At 45.4% G+C, this 17,087-nt stretch overlaps 1 protein-coding gene across 24 annotated transcripts in view; it reads left to right on the forward strand.

Annotated features, from left to right (window-relative positions):
- nfasca (neurofascin homolog (chicken) a) overlaps positions 1 to 17,087 on the forward strand; it is an 80,447-nt gene that overhangs the window by 48,911 nt on the left and 14,449 nt on the right. For 14 of the 24 annotated variants that reach the window (XR_006152435.1, XR_006152434.1, XR_006152436.1 and 11 more), the window contains 22 exons: positions 258 to 380; positions 1,838 to 2,008; positions 2,748 to 2,798; positions 4,740 to 4,851; positions 5,133 to 5,317; positions 5,667 to 5,798; positions 6,083 to 6,226; positions 6,317 to 6,428; positions 6,705 to 6,871; positions 7,224 to 7,371; positions 7,507 to 7,631; positions 7,855 to 7,899; positions 8,455 to 8,556; positions 8,908 to 9,105; positions 9,418 to 9,488; positions 9,708 to 9,927; positions 10,261 to 10,376; positions 10,722 to 10,926; positions 11,037 to 11,159; positions 11,662 to 11,835; positions 13,213 to 13,230; positions 15,904 to 16,104. Coding sequence is in view for 21 of the 24 variants with exons in the window: in XM_031568167.2 (XP_031424027.1) it covers positions 258 to 380; positions 1,838 to 2,008; positions 2,748 to 2,798; positions 4,740 to 4,851; positions 5,133 to 5,317; positions 5,667 to 5,798; positions 6,083 to 6,226; positions 6,317 to 6,428; positions 6,705 to 6,871; positions 7,224 to 7,371; positions 7,507 to 7,631; positions 7,855 to 7,899; positions 8,455 to 8,556; positions 8,908 to 9,105; positions 9,418 to 9,488; positions 9,708 to 9,927; positions 10,261 to 10,376; positions 10,722 to 10,926; positions 11,037 to 11,159; positions 11,662 to 11,835; positions 13,213 to 13,230; positions 15,904 to 16,104 (2,943 nt within the window). In the remaining 3 variants the exon portion in view is untranslated. The remainder of the gene's footprint in view (positions 1 to 257; positions 381 to 1,837; positions 2,009 to 2,747; positions 2,799 to 4,739; positions 4,852 to 5,132; positions 5,318 to 5,666; positions 5,799 to 6,082; positions 6,227 to 6,316; positions 6,429 to 6,704; positions 6,872 to 7,223; positions 7,372 to 7,506; positions 7,632 to 7,854; positions 7,900 to 8,454; positions 8,557 to 8,907; positions 9,106 to 9,417; positions 9,489 to 9,707; positions 9,928 to 10,260; positions 10,377 to 10,721; positions 10,927 to 11,036; positions 11,160 to 11,661; positions 11,836 to 13,212; positions 13,231 to 15,903; positions 16,105 to 17,087) is intronic. The other 10 variants (XM_042707870.1, XM_042707875.1, XM_042707872.1 and 7 more) reach the window with 5 other exon arrangements.

Genomic DNA, 17,087 nt, shown 5'->3' on the forward strand with positions numbered 1-17,087 from the left:
AATAATCACGTGTGTGTAATAATGCGAGAGACAGATGCATGCAGAAAGGTGTTTGCATTAGCGTGAGCCAAACTGTTTGTAACATTACGAGCGTAAGTATGTGTATGTCTGATATCGCGTGGAAAAGTGAGTGAAGGTGTCCTTGACGGCATGTGTGTGTGTGTGCGTGTGAGAGACAGAGAGTGCGTGTGTGTATGTGATTCATTAGGAGTATCACTGTAAGAAGTGTCTGAGGGTAACTGCTGTGCTCGCTGCAGAGTCTCCGCTGTGGCCGAAGGAGGTGCTGGAGCCCCTAGTGGTGACTGAGGGTACCTCGCTGGTGCTGCCCTGCAACCCGCCGCCCGGCCTGCCCCCGCCCAACACCTTCTGGATGAACAGTGGTGAGCACCGCTCTCTTCGCTCCCTCCGTCCGGCACTCTTCCTGTCATGTGTCCCTCTCTCTCTGTTCTTCTCTCTATGGAATTATTTCTTTGCTACTCTTTCTGTCTTTCCGTCTTCTTTCATTTCTACACTGTCTTTGTATCTGTCTGTCTCTGTCTCTGTCTCCGTCTCTGTCTCTGTATCTGTCTGTCTCTGTCTCTGTCTCTGTCTCTGTCTCTGTCTCTGTCTCTGTATCTGTCTTATTCTTGGTATTTCTCTGTCTCTGTCTCTGTCTCTGTCTCTGTCTCTGTCTCTGTCTCTGTCTCTGTCTTTGTATCTGTCTTATTCTTGGTATTTCTCTGTCTCTGTCTCTGTCTCTGTCTCTGTCTCTGTCTCTGTCTTTGTATCTGTCTCTGTCTCTGTCTTTGTATCTGTCTTATTCTTGGTATTTCTCTGTCTCTGTCTCTGTCTCTGTCTCTGTCTTTGTATCTGTCATATTCTTGGTATTTCTCTGTCTCTGTCTCTGTCTCTGTCTTTGTCTCTGTCTCTGTCTCTGTCTCTGTCTCTGTCTCTGTCTCTGTCTCCGTCTCGCTGTCCCTTACTCTATCCCTCCCTTCTTTGACTTGCTGTGTTAGACTGTGGTGCCACCGCCCTCTGTGTCCTCCTGCTCTGCAGTGTCCATTACTGCTGAGCAAGTGCATGTGATTGTGTGCTTCTCTCTCTCTCTGTCTGTGAGTGTGTGTGTGCGCCTTAGTGCGTGTGTGTGTGTTTGTGTGTGTGTGTGTGTGTGAGAGAGAGAGAGAGACTGTGTGTGCACGAGTGTGTGTGGATGAGAGAGACAGAGAGACGGAGAGAGGGAGAGAGGGAGAAAGAGAGAGAGAGAGTGTGTGTGTGTGTGTGTGTGTGTGTGTGTGTGTCATGCTGCCCTGCATTGCCTCTTAAAACAGCTGAGAGGGCAGAAGCAGTGAGAGCACAGGTCCTGGGAGACACGCTCCCCCTGCAGCCTCAGGGCCGGCCCATTCCTCCAAGCCCACACAGGGCTCCGCACTCAGGCCACAGAGCCCCACTGAAACCAGCCTGGTTCATCCAGCCCTTACCCTGGCAGACCCTTTCTCTCTGAAAGGGCTCCTTCGTCCATCCCACCTCGCAAAAAGGGATTCTTTTCTGCCCTTGCTTATCGTAGTAGACCCTCATATCAGGTATCTTCCTGCGTAGTTACATCACATTGCCAAAATTGGACTCTTTTTTTTCTTTACAGTGGAAGTGACTGATGGCCAGTACTTTCTGGTCACTGGCGTTTTGTTGTGTAACTCTTTTTGTGCTGCACCGGCAAGCAGACCTTGTATGGGTGACTGCTGGCATGAGGCGGAGTCGCTGCTGCTGTCGCTAGGGGAGTTCAGCTGCCTGTCCCTGGGCAGATGAGCGGCCCTCCATCTCCATCTCTTCCTCACTGTCTGCTCTGTCCTTGTTTCCGCAGACATGCAGACTATCCAACAGGACGCCCGCGTGTCCATGGGGCTCAATGGAGACCTCTACTTCTCCAGCGTCCTGGCCAAGGACTCCAGCACAGACTACAGCTGCAATGCCCGTTTTGTCTTCACCTACACCATCCAGCAGAAGAACCCCTTCAGCCTCAAAGTGCAGAGCCGTGAGTTTGTCTCCCCTCTGTACCGTTAGGGGCTGATTAAGAAGCAGCCTCCACCACAACAGTGTTTTTCAGTGTGTATGTATCTGAGATGTGCTGCCATCTAGAGGTGAAGTGAAGACCACACCTCTACTCTAATTCCACCTGCCCTGTAGTGTATAGTTGTTTTTTTCCCATGAAGGTTTACATAGACAAATGGAGACATACTTTTTTATTACTATCTATGTGGTTGACCTTCACACACAATGCTCTTCCTCCACACTTTATGTGTAGATTTATTTGAATGGATGCTTTAAAAAAAAAAAAACATCAATAATTCATACGGTTAAAAGTTGAAGTGGCAATGAGTCAACATGAACATAAATTGTGTATTGTTTGGGCCATGGACACTCAGGGATAATGGATCGCATTGATCTGATCTTCCTTAAAACAGGGGGCACTGAGACCCAGGAGAGCCATCTGTCAAGTGGGCATGCGGTCGGGCTCACACAGGTCCCAGGAGGCATCCTCACTTATGCTGTCGTGTTGATGGGACTACAAAAGCAGAATTATTTTAGGCACTACCCTTAATGTATTGCTTTGCTCAATGCATTATAGTTTTTGCGTTGTTTTGTTAGTTAGCATTGCTTGTTTACAGTAAGCAGAGCATGTTTCGCACACACACCGGCTATCCTCAGTGTTCTTGTTGCTAGGGTTCTTGTGATCTGCTGTGATTCTTAGTCCATCACCACTCTATTCACAGAGCAACCTTACAATGATTCTTCCTCTTTCAACCTGACTGACCCGTATGGTGGTGAGTCTGACCTCTCATTGTTTGCCACGTCTCTCATGGCAACATGCTGCCGGGAGACCAACCTAACGACCTTGCTAGCCTATTACCACTAGAACCCCTCATTTTGATAACGTTTTAACATGCCAGTAGTCTAATACCTACTTCTGCTGTGTGTACTTCTGCACACATGACATCATTAGCGGGGGACTCGTGTGTGTGTGTGTGTGTGTGTGTGTGTGTGTGTGTGTGTGTGTGTGTGTGTGTGTTGTGTGTTGTGTGTTGTGTGTGTGTGTGTGTGTGTGTGAGGTGTCTATGAAAGACAGTGAGAGTGAGGGTTAAATATGTTCCTGCCAGCTCTCATCCAAGCCAATGCAGAACTGGTGTCAGTTTATGACAGTGTCTGAACCATGGCATGACCCCACAGAACTATGATGGGGCTCTAAGCCACTTGACAGGCTCTGCGCTGAAGCCCAGACAGCTGGTATATGCTCAGGGAGCTGCAGTGCTGCTTCTCGCTGCTTTTTTAAGGACTCTATCACACAGTGGGAGTCTCTCAAGCGCGCGGGCGTAGAACAAACACTCGGCAGGCGAGCACTAACACACTCCCCCTGGCTGGCACCATTGTTGTCACGGTGACGTGTCGCCGTGTCTCTGACGGCCCTTGTCATTTTTTTGTAACGCTTTCTCCCTCCTCTGTGTCTCCCCGATCCCACTCACAATGGCCATTGTCACTTTATCTTCAGGGCTCTCACAATGTGAATGGCCTTTCGCAGATCCAATAACACCACAAATAATATGCATTACAATAGGGAACTAATGCTGTTCACATGGGACTAGACTCATAGGGCTTCTGGAGGGAGTCCTATCCTCCACACTCCATGTGACTCACATTTCTAACTCGCCATCTGTCTGCACTGTTTGAGCTCTTATGTGTTTGAAGTCTGTCATGTCTGTCATGTCAAGAAAAAAAGGAATGTTATTGGTCTCATTATCATGTTTGTCTTGTCATATATACATACACTTTCATTACTGAGATTGTCCCATAGTGTTCTCTCCTGAGGTACATGAAAGTATTCTACAGCTTTCTGAGATCCTGTGCTGGACATTCATTTCAATCAGTAACAGGCAGTGTTTGTTACAGCGAGATGTAGGCAGACAGGCTTGCTTGGATATGCAAAGAAGGCCTCAGCATTTTTGGGAGTCAAGCAATTAATAACCAAACTACAGCCCATCCCAAAGGCAGTTGCTGGCTAGCCTCCAAAATCACAACGCATGCACAAAAGTCAAATGAACCGTGGGTGTAGAGACTTGCACTTTCGTAACCCTTGGCTCTGGTGTTAAAATGCCTCAGTGCTAACAAGGCTTAGTCAGATGTCTTACAACTCTTTATTTACCAGCAAGCCTCTACAGAAGTGACATAGTGGAAGCAGGCTAATTACACACGTCTCTTTGGAGCTGATTTTAAACTGTGACACAGTTTAAAATGCAGTTCTTTAAAAAGATTAAAAAAATTATCAGGAAGGGGTAATGGCTATGCTATGCTAACTCTGTTTTCATATTCTGACCAAAATTTTAGTTGCAGATCTTAAACTTACAGTTTGTCTCCTCCAGCATCCACCACATGACTCGATTAGTGATAGTGACAGGATATGAAACCTCAGCCTCATCCATTTTGAAACTGCATGAGATGAAATCATGTGAGGCGATGAAATGTTATATTTCTACAGCAGGAAACACGAAGGGACATATTTATTTGATATGAAACAACAGCTGTTGTTTTAGCTACGCTGCTCAGCATGCTGGGATACTGCAGTCAGCCGAAGGCCTGCACGGGGAAGGCCAGCCCAGTCTTTCCCAGTCTGTTGAGCCGGCCGCTCTACTTCAACTCAAGCACAGGCTGGGTGTCCCCAGCTAGGTTCGGCCTCGTGTGTGTGTTCACGTTCACTCTTCATCCTCCTCCAGCCCGTCACGTGCCTGAAACCTCACCCAGCTTCCTGACGCCCTCCGGCCTGGTCAGCTCCAAGATGGTGCTCCGCGGGGAGCAGCTGCTGCTGGAGTGCATCGCTGCCGGAGTGTGAGTGCGGAAAAGATGACAGCACCCAGACACACCCAACCCTGCTGTTTTTCACTGAGCGCAGATTAGCACTAATAACATTTTCGGCTGTATCCCATTCCAGAATGCTTGGATCATTTATGATTATTACTAGGTTTTTTTTTTTTTTTTTTTTAAATAGTCATTTTAGCCTTGGAATGAACGTTTGAAAAAGCAGAACTGATCTGAACATTTATAAAATGAAGGGTCTGCTCAGATGTTTGTGAAGTCACACCTAATAACCCCCCTCCCCCCCTGCACAGCCCCACTCCCAGTATCAAGTGGTTCAAGAAGGGTGGAGACCTGCCCATGAAGAGGGTCAAGCTGGAGAGCTTTAACAAGACGCTACGCATCATCAACGTCTCGGAGGAGGACTCTGGCGACTACATGTGCATGGCCAACAACAAGATTGCCAGTATCCAGCACACGATATCCGTCCAGGTCAAAGGTTAGACATCCTCCACTGTTTTATGTCCAGTTCGTTTTTGAACACAGTCACAACTGTATATCCATCCTCATATGTAATCACTATATCTAAACAGGTTAACAAATGATCATGAAAGAAAGTAGGTTATAACACGGATAGAAATGCCTCTACAGTATTTCAAAATGGTCTTGTTGTGTTACCTAATCAGGAGGAGTTGTTCTTCCTAGGCTGCCAATGATTTCAGAACCATTTAAACAAAAGAGTGAGACTTTGGATTTGCAGCAGCTCGGTGTCACTGTGACATTCTTGAGGTGTGCCCTCAATGTTGTGATTGTCCCGCTAACTGTGTGACACGTGTGCTCCTCCCCAGCCGCCCCACACTGGCTGGACAAGCCACAAAACCTCGTCCTCGCGCCGGACGAGAATGGACGCATGACTTGCATCGCCCACGGCAACCCAAAGCCCACGATCCAGTGGCTGATGAACGGGGAGCCCATAGAGAGTGAGTCCAGTCTGCAGCCCCCTGTGCAGTACCTGCTAGCAACCGTCCTCATGTACCCTGTAGTGCTCAGAAGCCACAAAAATGACCTCTTTCTGTGGAGAGAGTGTATTGACTGTCTGATATCTGTCTGAACACTTTAGTGAGTGAGGAGGCGAGTGCATGAGTAGTTGGTTAAACTCCAAAAAGATTTTATCCTCCTCCTCGTTTGTCTAATGGCGAAAAACAAAAATGCACACAGTGGACTGGCCTCCAGCTGTCTGACCAGCCTATCAAAACTCCCGCAGGTACTCTGCCGAACCCGAGTCGGGAGGTGGAGGGTGACACCATCATATTCCGCCGCGTGTTAGTGGGAGGCAGCGCCGTGTACCAGTGTAACGCCTCCAACGAGCACGGCTACCTGCTGGCCAACGCCTTCATCAACATACTGGGTGAGGGCAGACGCTCCACTGTGCACTGAGCTTATTGTCCAGCTGGAATCAGAATTCAGCTCTAACCTGTCCCCGTCTGTTGGTTCACAGACATGAAGCCCATGATGCTCGGGCCCAAGACCCAGCTGATCAAAGTCGTGGAGAACAACCGCACCTTCCTGGACTGCCCTTTCTTCGGCGCTCCAATTCCCACGCTGCGCTGGTGAGTATGCATCAGGCACCGCAGGAGTAACGCAGTCTGGTTAAAAACACAATGTTTCATGAGTTTATTTATTGGCTCAGACAGCCAGACTGATGCTGTCATCTATCTGTTTGGGCCCTCAGCATATTTAATTTGATGTGTCCAACACAAGTGTCACAGACAGAGCTTCTCTGGTAAAAACACAGAGAAACTCTGTGTATTGTGCCAATAAATTAAACATTGTGTTGTGCATGTGTGTGTGTGTGTGTGTGTGTGTGTGTGTGTGTGTGTGTGTAGGTTCAAGAATGGGCTGGGCAGTGGGCTGGACGGCGGGCACTACAGGGCCTACGTGAATGGCACTCTGGAGATCAAGCGGGCACTGCCCGAGGACCAGGGCACGTACACCTGTGTGGCCAGCAACATCATGGGCAAAGTTGAGATCCAGGTTCGGCTGGAGGTCAAAGGTCAGTCAGTCAGTCAAGCATTCTTATCCAAGGTCATTTTTGTTCTTTGCCCTGCAGTGGGGCATTTACAGTACATGAAAAAGCGCACGGCCTGAGCATGAATATTGTGACCTTAGCTACAGCTCACAACGAGCTTCAAAATGCCACCAAGCAAATTCATTTAAAAGTACCTGGTAAGCACTCCACTGGAGCAAAACCCATGACTGTGATGTTATTATAGCAATGGGTAGGTCAGGTAAGGGCATTCATGCTTCAGCCTGCCTTTTGTTGTCTTTGCAGTGCACTTACCACCTGTGAAATATTTTCAAGTCTTTTGTGATTTCAAGTCTTTTGTGTTGTTGCATCGTTCCAGAGCCCACCCGCATAGTGAGAGCCCCTGAGCACGTGTCCTCTACTCGGGGAAGCTCGGTTCGCTTCAACTGCCGCATCAAACACGACCCCACCATGGCCATTCACGTCACCTGGCTGAAGAATGACCAGCCACTCAGCTACGCCTGGAGGTAAACACCAGTTAGAAGCAAACTAATGGTGTCATTTTCTCCGAAGTGATCTGAAATGTGTTTGCAAGGGTGCTCCACTCTGTCATAATATCGGTATGTATAATAGTGGTATGCTCTGTGTCCGTGTCTGTGCAGGATGAAGAAGGATGAAGAGTCTCTGACCATCACCAACATCAACGAGGGAGACCAGGGCACCTACACCTGCCTGGTCAAGACTGAGATAGATGAGGACTCTGCTTCTGCGCGTCTTACAGTTCTTGGTACACACACACACACACACACAAAGAAAAACTTTGATCCTCCCTTTCCAAATAACAAAAATAACCCTGTTGCCCTCAAGTAGCCTTGTCTGTCTAAAAATAACAATCAACCAATAATCTCACAGCTGAAAATTGCTCTGCATGTTGAAAACTCTGACGTGATTGTCACTGACTCTCTCTCCTGGACTAATGCTGTACTAACCATATGACCTTTATCTCGCAGAGGAGGAATCCTTGTCTCCCTCCAATCGTAGTCCCATGCTAGCAGGTAACACTCGTGTCTAAATATGACTCTTTCCCTTCTAACTGGAGATATGAAGATGTGGCTGTACAGGGCTTTGAATAGCATATTCAGAGCGACACACTATCTTCATATGCCACTGATCAAACCGAGCCTTTAATTGAGGGCTCTAGTAAGAAATAGATTGCATAATCATGTGTCAGGATGTCTGTCATGGAAATCGGTGCCCGTATCACGTGATGGTGAAGAATAGAATACTGTAAAACACAAATTCAAATAAGCTATCTCATATACTGTATGTGGACAGATGTGTCCACTTTTATGTCAAATACTTTCAATTTGAGTTTTCGGCAAATTAATTTGTTAACATTGATACTGGTTTATAGTAGTGTACAAGTCATAGTCAAAGTATGAGACGCTATGTATATGATATCTTTTAGTTTTTTTAACTTTAATCACATTGTTGTAAGGTCTATGAAAATGTGAGTGTGGACTAGCTACTTGTGTATGCCGCCTATGCAGTATATACTGTATGTCATGCAGTATTTCACACAAGCTTAAAAGCCCCCCGTTCTCGTGCAGACCGCCCAGAGTCTCCAAAAGACCTGGAGCTATCTGACCTGCTTGTGCGCAGCGTCAGACTCACCTGGGTACCTGGAGATGACAACAACAGCCCAATCACAGGTGGGTGATCTCAAACACATAGTCATAGACACAGATGCGCACTTACACACAGACACACAGCACTTTCAACTCAGTAGCACACAATGTGAACCGTATATAAAGCTTCTCAGATTCATTCACAGCATACACAGCAAATACAGTGTAGATACATACATACATTACTACATACATACATATATACATACATACATACATACATACATACATACATACATACATACATACATACATACATACATACATACACATGCAGAAACTAGTCATAGACATTTGCAAGCATATTTATTTGCATTTGCACACATACATACCCACTCACTCCTCCTCACTCCCTATCTTTCTTTTCCTATGCAGAGTTCCTGGTTCAGTTCGAGGAGAACCGATGGGAGCCTGGCAAATGGCAGAACCTATCCAGTCACCCAGGCAACGTGAACTCTGTGCTGCTGGAGCTGTCCCCCTTCGTCAACTACCAGTTCAGGGTGATCGCCATCAACGAAGTTGGTCAGAGCCAACCCAGCAGGCCCTCCCTGCGCTACCAGACTAGCGGAGCAGGTAAGCTTTGAGGGAGAGGGAGGGATAAGGATAAGGAAAGAGAGAGAGAGAAAGAGAGAGAGAGAAAGAGAGAGAGAGTTGGTTAAGTGGAAAAGCTGGTTCTGAATCCTTCATAAATCATAAATTCATAAATTGGTCACTGTGTGTGTGTGTGTGTGTGTGTGTGTGTGTGTGTGTGTGTGTGTGTGTGTGTGTGTGTGTGTGTGTGCGTGTGTGATTATACACCTGAGAAGATCTGAATTCTACATAATTGTACCATGAGGGACCAGTGTCCCATGAATCAGTGTAATGATGTGAGATGGCCTTCCTCAGCTCCAGATATCGCTCCTGAGGACATCAAAGGCATGGGCTCGAAGAAGAACAACATGGAGATCACCTGGAAGGTTAGCCACCGAGGGCGCAGCAAGCACATGTTTACATATGACCATCTCAGACACAAACAGCACACAAACAGTCTAGAAAACGAGTAGCTTATTAAATCTTCACCATCAACAGTAGGGAAGGTGCTTATACCAACTGTCAATGATTGTAACAATTTCCAGTCATCTTAAAAATATTCAACTTCTATGTGTGTGTGTGTGTGTGTGTGTGTGTGTCTACAGCCCCTCTCTGACATTCAGAAGAATGCACCCAACATTGTGTATGAGGTGTCATGGAAGAAGAAGGACATGGAGGAGTGGAACTCCATCAACACCACCAAGGCCAAGCACATGGTCCATGACACCGAGACCTACGAGCCTTTCCACATCAAGATCCAGGCCATCAACGACTTCGGCCGGGGTCCAGAGTCTGCTGTGGTGCTCGGCTACTCCGGGGAAGACTGTAAGTCCTGGTTGCCTGGGGAAGGACCTGAGCTGAACCGGCTTTTTCTCATAGTTTGGCATACAACTGATCAGGGATCAGTATGTGAATGCTCAGTGGTTATTGCTGTCTCCCTTGAAAGGTGTAGAGCACTATGACTTCATTAAACAATTGTGGACCCCTAGATGCCCTCTGAAATACTCTGAAAATAATTTTGAATGTATTATTTTGTGACAACAGGTAACCATCAGTGCTCACAAACACTTAAGCTGTCTCTCTCTCCCTCTCCCTCGCTCTCTTTCTCTCCGTCTTGGGTCAGATCAGCTGTAACTCAGATATCTCTCTTCTTTTTAGATCCCTCTGCCACTCCAGCACACTTTAATGTGTCGAAGATTGACAGCACCAAAGTCAACGTGCACTGGGACCCCGTGGACCCAAGCACCGTCCATGGGGAATTCAAGGAATACAGGGTGAGCCAAAGCCTCTTGGACATTAGTGTTTTCTTCAAGGAAGAGTTCCTTCTCTTTTCTGATGGATCAGTCCTTTTCTGTTTATCTGTTTATATGGCAACCGAGATAGGAGAAGTGAAGTTCACACTTAGATGAGGGATAACCAATCACTACCTCAGTTTTATTAAGTAGATGCAGTATATAACAAACCTCACTAAACAGGTCATTTATATAAGTCATTTCATTCTAACTGTCTGTTGTCTGAGTCAAAATAGTGCATAAAGTCATGCTTTTTGAAAAAAACTACGTTTGCGAACGTATTGCACCAGTCTGAAGTGTGTGTGTGTGTGTGTGTGTTTCTCACAGGTGTACTACTCGAGGGAGAGCAGCCTGGTGAGGGGCCTGAAGGTCAATAAGGAGAAGAAGACCAAGGGCTTCTTCAGTTCGTCGGGCACGGGTGTCCTCACCGACCTGGTGCCCTTCAGCCAGTACAAGATGTACATGGTGGTGGCCAACAGCCGCTACGAGGGCCCGCCCAGCAACACGGCGGAGTTCAAGACCAAAGAAGGAGGTATGGAACTCAAAGTGGAGTCCTTGTGTGTGTGTGTATTGGTTTTTATTTCCACACACCGATACAGTGTGGGTGTAAGTAACCATAACTGAATGTTCTCGGCTCTTTAGTTCCCAGCGCGCCCAAGTTCTTCAGGATAGTTCAGAGGAGCACACACACCGTTCACCTGCAGTGGGACAAGCCGCTGGAGCCCAACGGGAACCTGATCGGATACACACTGCAGTACTACACAGGTGGGACTCACTTCAGCCACAGGCTACATATATGGACAGCACAGAAACAAACAGATCACACTATACTTAGTGACCACAGGGACCACAAGCTCCATTCAAAAGATAGTATGATAGCCTAACTGTTGTTGGACCTGAGGGTCACAGTGATATATAGTATATAAACGGTAGTATATATCAACAAAAGGCAGATATGAATCAAATCCTATTAGAAATGAGAAAAAACAAGTGGGTAGGAAAGTATGCAGTCCTCAGTTCAACCACATGTAGGGATATTCACAAATCTGTCACAGTCTCCTAACCCCTAAACTCTACAGACAGGTTAGGTTGTTGTCAGTTAGTTGATTCATGTAGTTCTTATGGAGTTGATTTATGTGGTTAGTTAGGGTGTTGATTCATGTGGTTAGTTCTGGTGTCGATTCATGTGATTATTTAGGGTGTTGATTCATGTGGTTAGTTAGGGTGTTGATTCATGAAGTAAAGAACTGTGATGTCTGTGTTGTAGTGAATGGGACGCAGGTGGGTCAAAGGCAGGTGCAGAGCTTCCTGCCCAACGTGACGACGTTCACCCTGCGTCTACCAGATCGCTCCACACGCTACAAGTTCTACCTGGCGGCCCGCACACAGGTGGGGGCAGGAGAGGTCTACGCCGAGGAGTCGCCAAACTTCTCTAACGAAGGTGAGCTGTCTCCTGTGTATACACATACACATAAACACGCACACGCACGCACACACAATCACACAGTGAAGCTCCACGGTGTTTTTTTGATTGTGTAAAGTAGTGATCATTTAGACACTTTCTGTGGCTAGCTGTGAAGGTCAGAGACAAAGTTAAGACAGTCCTGTGGGTCAAGAATATATACCACAACTTGTCCGTCACTTTTACAGCTATTTTCTCTTCTTTTCTTTCTTTTATGGAAACATACATACCACTAATAAATCTTTGGATTTGTGGTAAGCATGTGGTTCTCTTTGGATTCCTTAGGTCACTGTGATTTTAACTTAAATGTGTCACGTAAATGCTAGACAGTAGCATGTTTAAACGGTGGTAATAAGCACCACTGTTTCAGATTTTGTGTGCCAATTTAGCTGCATGCTTCAAAACACCAATAGGAATAGGAGTATGACAGTTAATAATGATGTTAGCAAACGACTGGGATTTCTGCATTTTTATTCAGGACCGCAAATAGATTTCCCTTGAAACGGAGTACTTTGAACCCAACGCGGAGCAGATGCCCAGTGATATCTGTGACATGCCCAGAACAATGTCCTGATCATGCCAGTCTTAGACATCAGAGACTAGCTAGCAGTATTTGCTGCTTCACTATTGTCGCTGGTCTGTGGTCATATGCTGGTTCATGCTGGGAGATTAAACAGCAACTAGCACTGACCAGCACATATCGTGTTTTGAACATACTGTATTTGTGCTTGCCCAGCTTAGATTACAATGCAGTATTTAAGTATACTCAGAATATAGTGTATGCTTGCCAAGAGTGTTGTTCTCACAGAATAAACCAGCATAAAACCAACAATGTCCTGCAGAAACCATCTTACACCAGCAAACCAGCCAATGCCTATGCTGTTTTTATACGGCAAAAGGGGATTAGTGATTGACTCAGTCATCTGTGCAGGCGCTAACAAGGGCTAGCAGTGGGTGGGGTGGGTGAGCAGAGGGCCCCTTTGGGTCTGAGTGCGAGAGCAGAAAGCGGAGAGCACAGAGCGTGCAGCAGCGACCCCCAAGCTCTGAGATCTGTAAGCTGGAGCTGTGTCTGTCAGTGTGTGGATTTCTGATAACTAACGTCTCCCGTCAGTCATATGCCATGTCAGAATGCTAAGTCTCCTTCACACACTCTCTCGCTCTCTCTTTCTCTCTCTCTCTCTCTCTTCCTCCTTCTTTCTCATCCCTCTCTCTTGTCTATTTCATTCTCCCCTGTGGTTGCCTTCTCTCCGTTTCGAACACTGTCTGTTTCAACCACTGTCGTTTCCCAGTGTTTCTTTTTCTGTGCTTTCTCTTTCTTACAAGTCTCCCCTCTCCCTCTCTGTCTCTCCCTGACAGAACTATATACCATCTCAGGTACTGTCATCTCAGGTTTAGGTAAAGGGAATTAGACTGCTTGCTTGCTTCTGTCTGTCTATTTGTCTGTGTGTTTATCTGTCGATCTGTCAGTTTCCCTGTCTGTGTTATCATATACTGTAAATGGATCTCCATCCTCAGAACTCATTTGCATCACATATGAAAGACGACCAGATGCCATATAGCTTGGTCATTTTCATAGTTGTACTGAAATGTGAAACGTATACATTTTCCCAAGAAGGACCTGAGTCCTTGTAGACATGACATAGATTAGAATGCTGGGCACTAAAGTGGGTTTTTAAATTCTGATTATCAGTGTGGAATTTCATCTTCCGACAACTATAGTCCCACCCATGCTGTGGTAAAAGACACCGAATGTTTAATCATACTGAACATTTTAGGTGTCAAAAGATGGTAAATCAGCCTGCAATGTCAATACAATTGGTTGGTTAAGCAGCTGGGTAAAAGAAAAATTACTTTTCAGAGATCCTAATAATATTAATTACAACTTTCAGTAGATAACTATTCAGTGCATAAATGCACTGTCAACAATCATCTGTCCTCATCAGTTTTCTGTCAGTGTCCATATTCCTCTATGTCTTCTATGTAATGCTTTCAGGGATAAGGCTTGATGCCCCGCTTTAGATTTCTCTGACTGTAGACGACATGTACTACTACCCTTTCTAGATGATACTATGGAAAGCCTTGGGAGAATTTCTTTCAACTAGCTCCTCTGTCACTGATTTCTGAGTAATTCTAATATTGTTCCAGAAATCTCTGATCCCTGATGGTGCCTGTCCACTGTTACCATGATATCAAACCCTCATCTTTTTCCCAGCATGCTCTGGTCATTCAGCATTCGGTAAAGTGACATGGTGAATTGTAACATGAGGTGCAATTCAGTTCACTCCACCTGCTTTCAAGAACATTCTGAGGAACCACCTCTGATGTTTCTCGCCTTGTTGCTTTGATAACAAGTGTGCACGGAGCTTGTGTGCTGTAGGAGGTGTCGGAATTACAGTGACAGCATGTGTTGGGTGTATTTTAAGTCCACATTGATAACCCATGGCTGTCATTGTGCGGTAAGTGTACAAACTGTCTGTGCAGTGATCAATTCCTTCAGATGCCCACTAGAGGGCAGTGGAGTGTCACCATAGTAGCTTCATGGTGGAATGGAAAGCATGTCAACTCTGGCTTAAGGCACTGCAGTTGGGATGGGGAATTCTGCACTTGATTTCTTTTTTTTATCGGGAAGTCAGGGGGGTCCACGGCACTGCCCATCGCCACTGGTTACATTTCACCTCCAGTCGGTTTTGCTTGCTCACGGCCGAAGCTTGCATTGTTGAGCGTCACCTCACATTGTGTGTGTGTGCGCGTGTGTGTGTGTGGTGGCGGGGGTCAGCTTTGTTTTATGTGGGTCCAGACACCAGTCCTGTTGTACTCTGGGTAATTCTACAGGTAAGAGTGATGTGTGGAGCTCCCCGCTGTCAGCTTTGCTTTGCATTAGCATGAACGCTACCGAGTCATTCCAGGGCTGCCCTCTGTCTGCCTGCCTCCATCAAGCTATTTGTCCATCTTTCTCTCAGTTCATCTGTACTGTGATACCAGGCTTGGTCATTCCACTTCACATTGCTCTTTCATTTCTGGGCATAAAGGGGGAGACAAAGTACTGGCATGCTTGCTCTTATATAATGAAAAGTGCTGCATAGAGGACTGGCTATACACTCGCATATGAATTCAGGGATTTCTATGAAGAAACAGAAATCCTGCCTGTCCATCAGTTTCAAGGTAAATTGCTGAAACGAAAACTGTTACACTCTATAGAAAATGTTAACATACCTTAAGGTACAGTGAAGGTATTGCTAATGTCCTATGTGCATGAAAAAAAGATGGTGTGTGAAAATGTGTGAGCAGGGCTGCCAACTTTAGGAGAAGACTCTCCCTGTTGAAACCAAAAGGATTGGTTTTTAAGTAGTGCATTTCTTTGCAGTGAACACTTTGTACAACCTCCCAAGGGTACACCTGCGTACCTGTGCTGTTCTGTGGTGTGCCAAAGTAGGTTCGTTTTGTGTGTATAACTTCGCTGATGACGATGAAATTAGCTCTTCCAGGGTAAGCAGCTATCTGAGGCATACAGATCATGTGTGCTACGTGCAGCACTTGTTAGCATACAGGATATGCCATTAGGATGAGGCTGCCGGCAGGAGTTTGACGGAAGACAAACAAGACTTAAGTATTATGAACCAGATTGTGTTTGATGAGTTTGGCAGCCCTGTGCACATATGGATGGCCTTCCCAAAACACTCATCTCTGATGAGTCAGAATACAAAGATCAATTATTGATGCTGAGATGAGATTTTAGAAAACAAAAATCTGAGATTTCATAGAAAATGTTGACAACCTTTCATAATCCACTACAACCATGGCACTGTCTATATAGTGCCAAACTGACGTTGTGGTACAAAGTAGCACTTCGAGATATTTTCAGGATTTGAATGAATTTTTTTAAATTCTAAACTCATTCAAGCAGAGAACACGGGTGCTGTACTAATTTATCCCAGGCATTGTTTTGGGAATCCCATGTGGTTTTAGAAATTCCTATTCTTCTACCCTCTGTCTTTATTTGTGAACTGTATTTCTAATATGTGCTGTTCTTTTCCCTCCTGTCTGTAGTTGAGCTCACAGATGACTTGGTTGCTACAACTGCTCCTGCGCCACCTCCCACTACCATGCCAACTACCACCATTAGTACCACAACAACCACAACAACCACAGCTCCCACTACTGCCCCAGATACACCTATTCCCACCTTGGCCCCTACTATACCCTATGCCCGTATGGTACCTACCAAGGGGGTGGAGTTTAAAATATTGGGTACAAACTCTTCCCATCACTTCCAGTTTAAGAAATATGGAAGTGGCATATTCTTTCTGTCAAATTACCTTTAAGAGGATAGATTATTATGAATTATTCTCAAAGAAGATGAGTAGGTGTAAAGATCTAGAGGGATGTGTCCTCAATGTGTCTTGTAGTGGGAAGTTCTATCAAACAACCTGATGGAAGTCCACTCTTATAGGAAAGACTTTCAATTTGGTTGTTTGCTAATGATACTTCAAGTTTCCTTCCACTCTTTTAGCCAGTTTAGCATACAATTTGTATCTGTGTGTTAGCCTTAATTTCAGTGGTATTATATTTTAAAGGTAGTGTTTGTTTAGAGTGTTTGTTTAGTCATCAAACAGCATTATAAAAGGACCTCTTCACCTTTCAGGCAATCAGATTGGTTGACAGTCAGAGGAAGCCAGAGACGGCTGAATGAACTCTGAAGTCGGAAGTCTGAACAAAATGCATGAATTATACAGTGCTTTTATGTTATCAGTTAGCTCTACATGCCAGGGAGTAAATGTTAAGTAAATGTAGTCACAAAGATACATGAGCTATACATAACTTACATTAGCTAGCAAGTCAGCAGGTGAGCTAGATGCAGTTAGCTAGTCATCAGCAGGTGAGCTAGATGCAGTTAGCTAGTGGTCAGCAGGTGAGCTAGATGCAGTTAGCTAGTCAGCTAACAATGATCGTTACATTTTTGTTTATTTTATTGGCAGACATGGGGTTGGTTTCACATAAATTAGATGTTTGTTTTAGGTTAGTTATACAAACTAGAAGTGTATTAGCACAAAATCCTTAATTTTAATAATAAATACTTGAATGGTATGTTGTTAAAATAATGCCAGGTGCAAGGTTGTTATCGTTATTATCTAAAACTAAGACAGCAAACAAAAAAAATCAAATAAGACAGCAGACATTCAAGGCGGTGGGTGTCACACTCCCAGAAATTAGCCATACATAGCCAACAACCA

This window comes from Clupea harengus, chromosome 5 (assembly GCF_900700415.2).
Source record: "Clupea harengus chromosome 5, Ch_v2.0.2, whole genome shotgun sequence".
NCBI classification, from domain to species: domain Eukaryota; kingdom Metazoa; phylum Chordata; class Actinopteri; order Clupeiformes; family Clupeidae; genus Clupea; species Clupea harengus.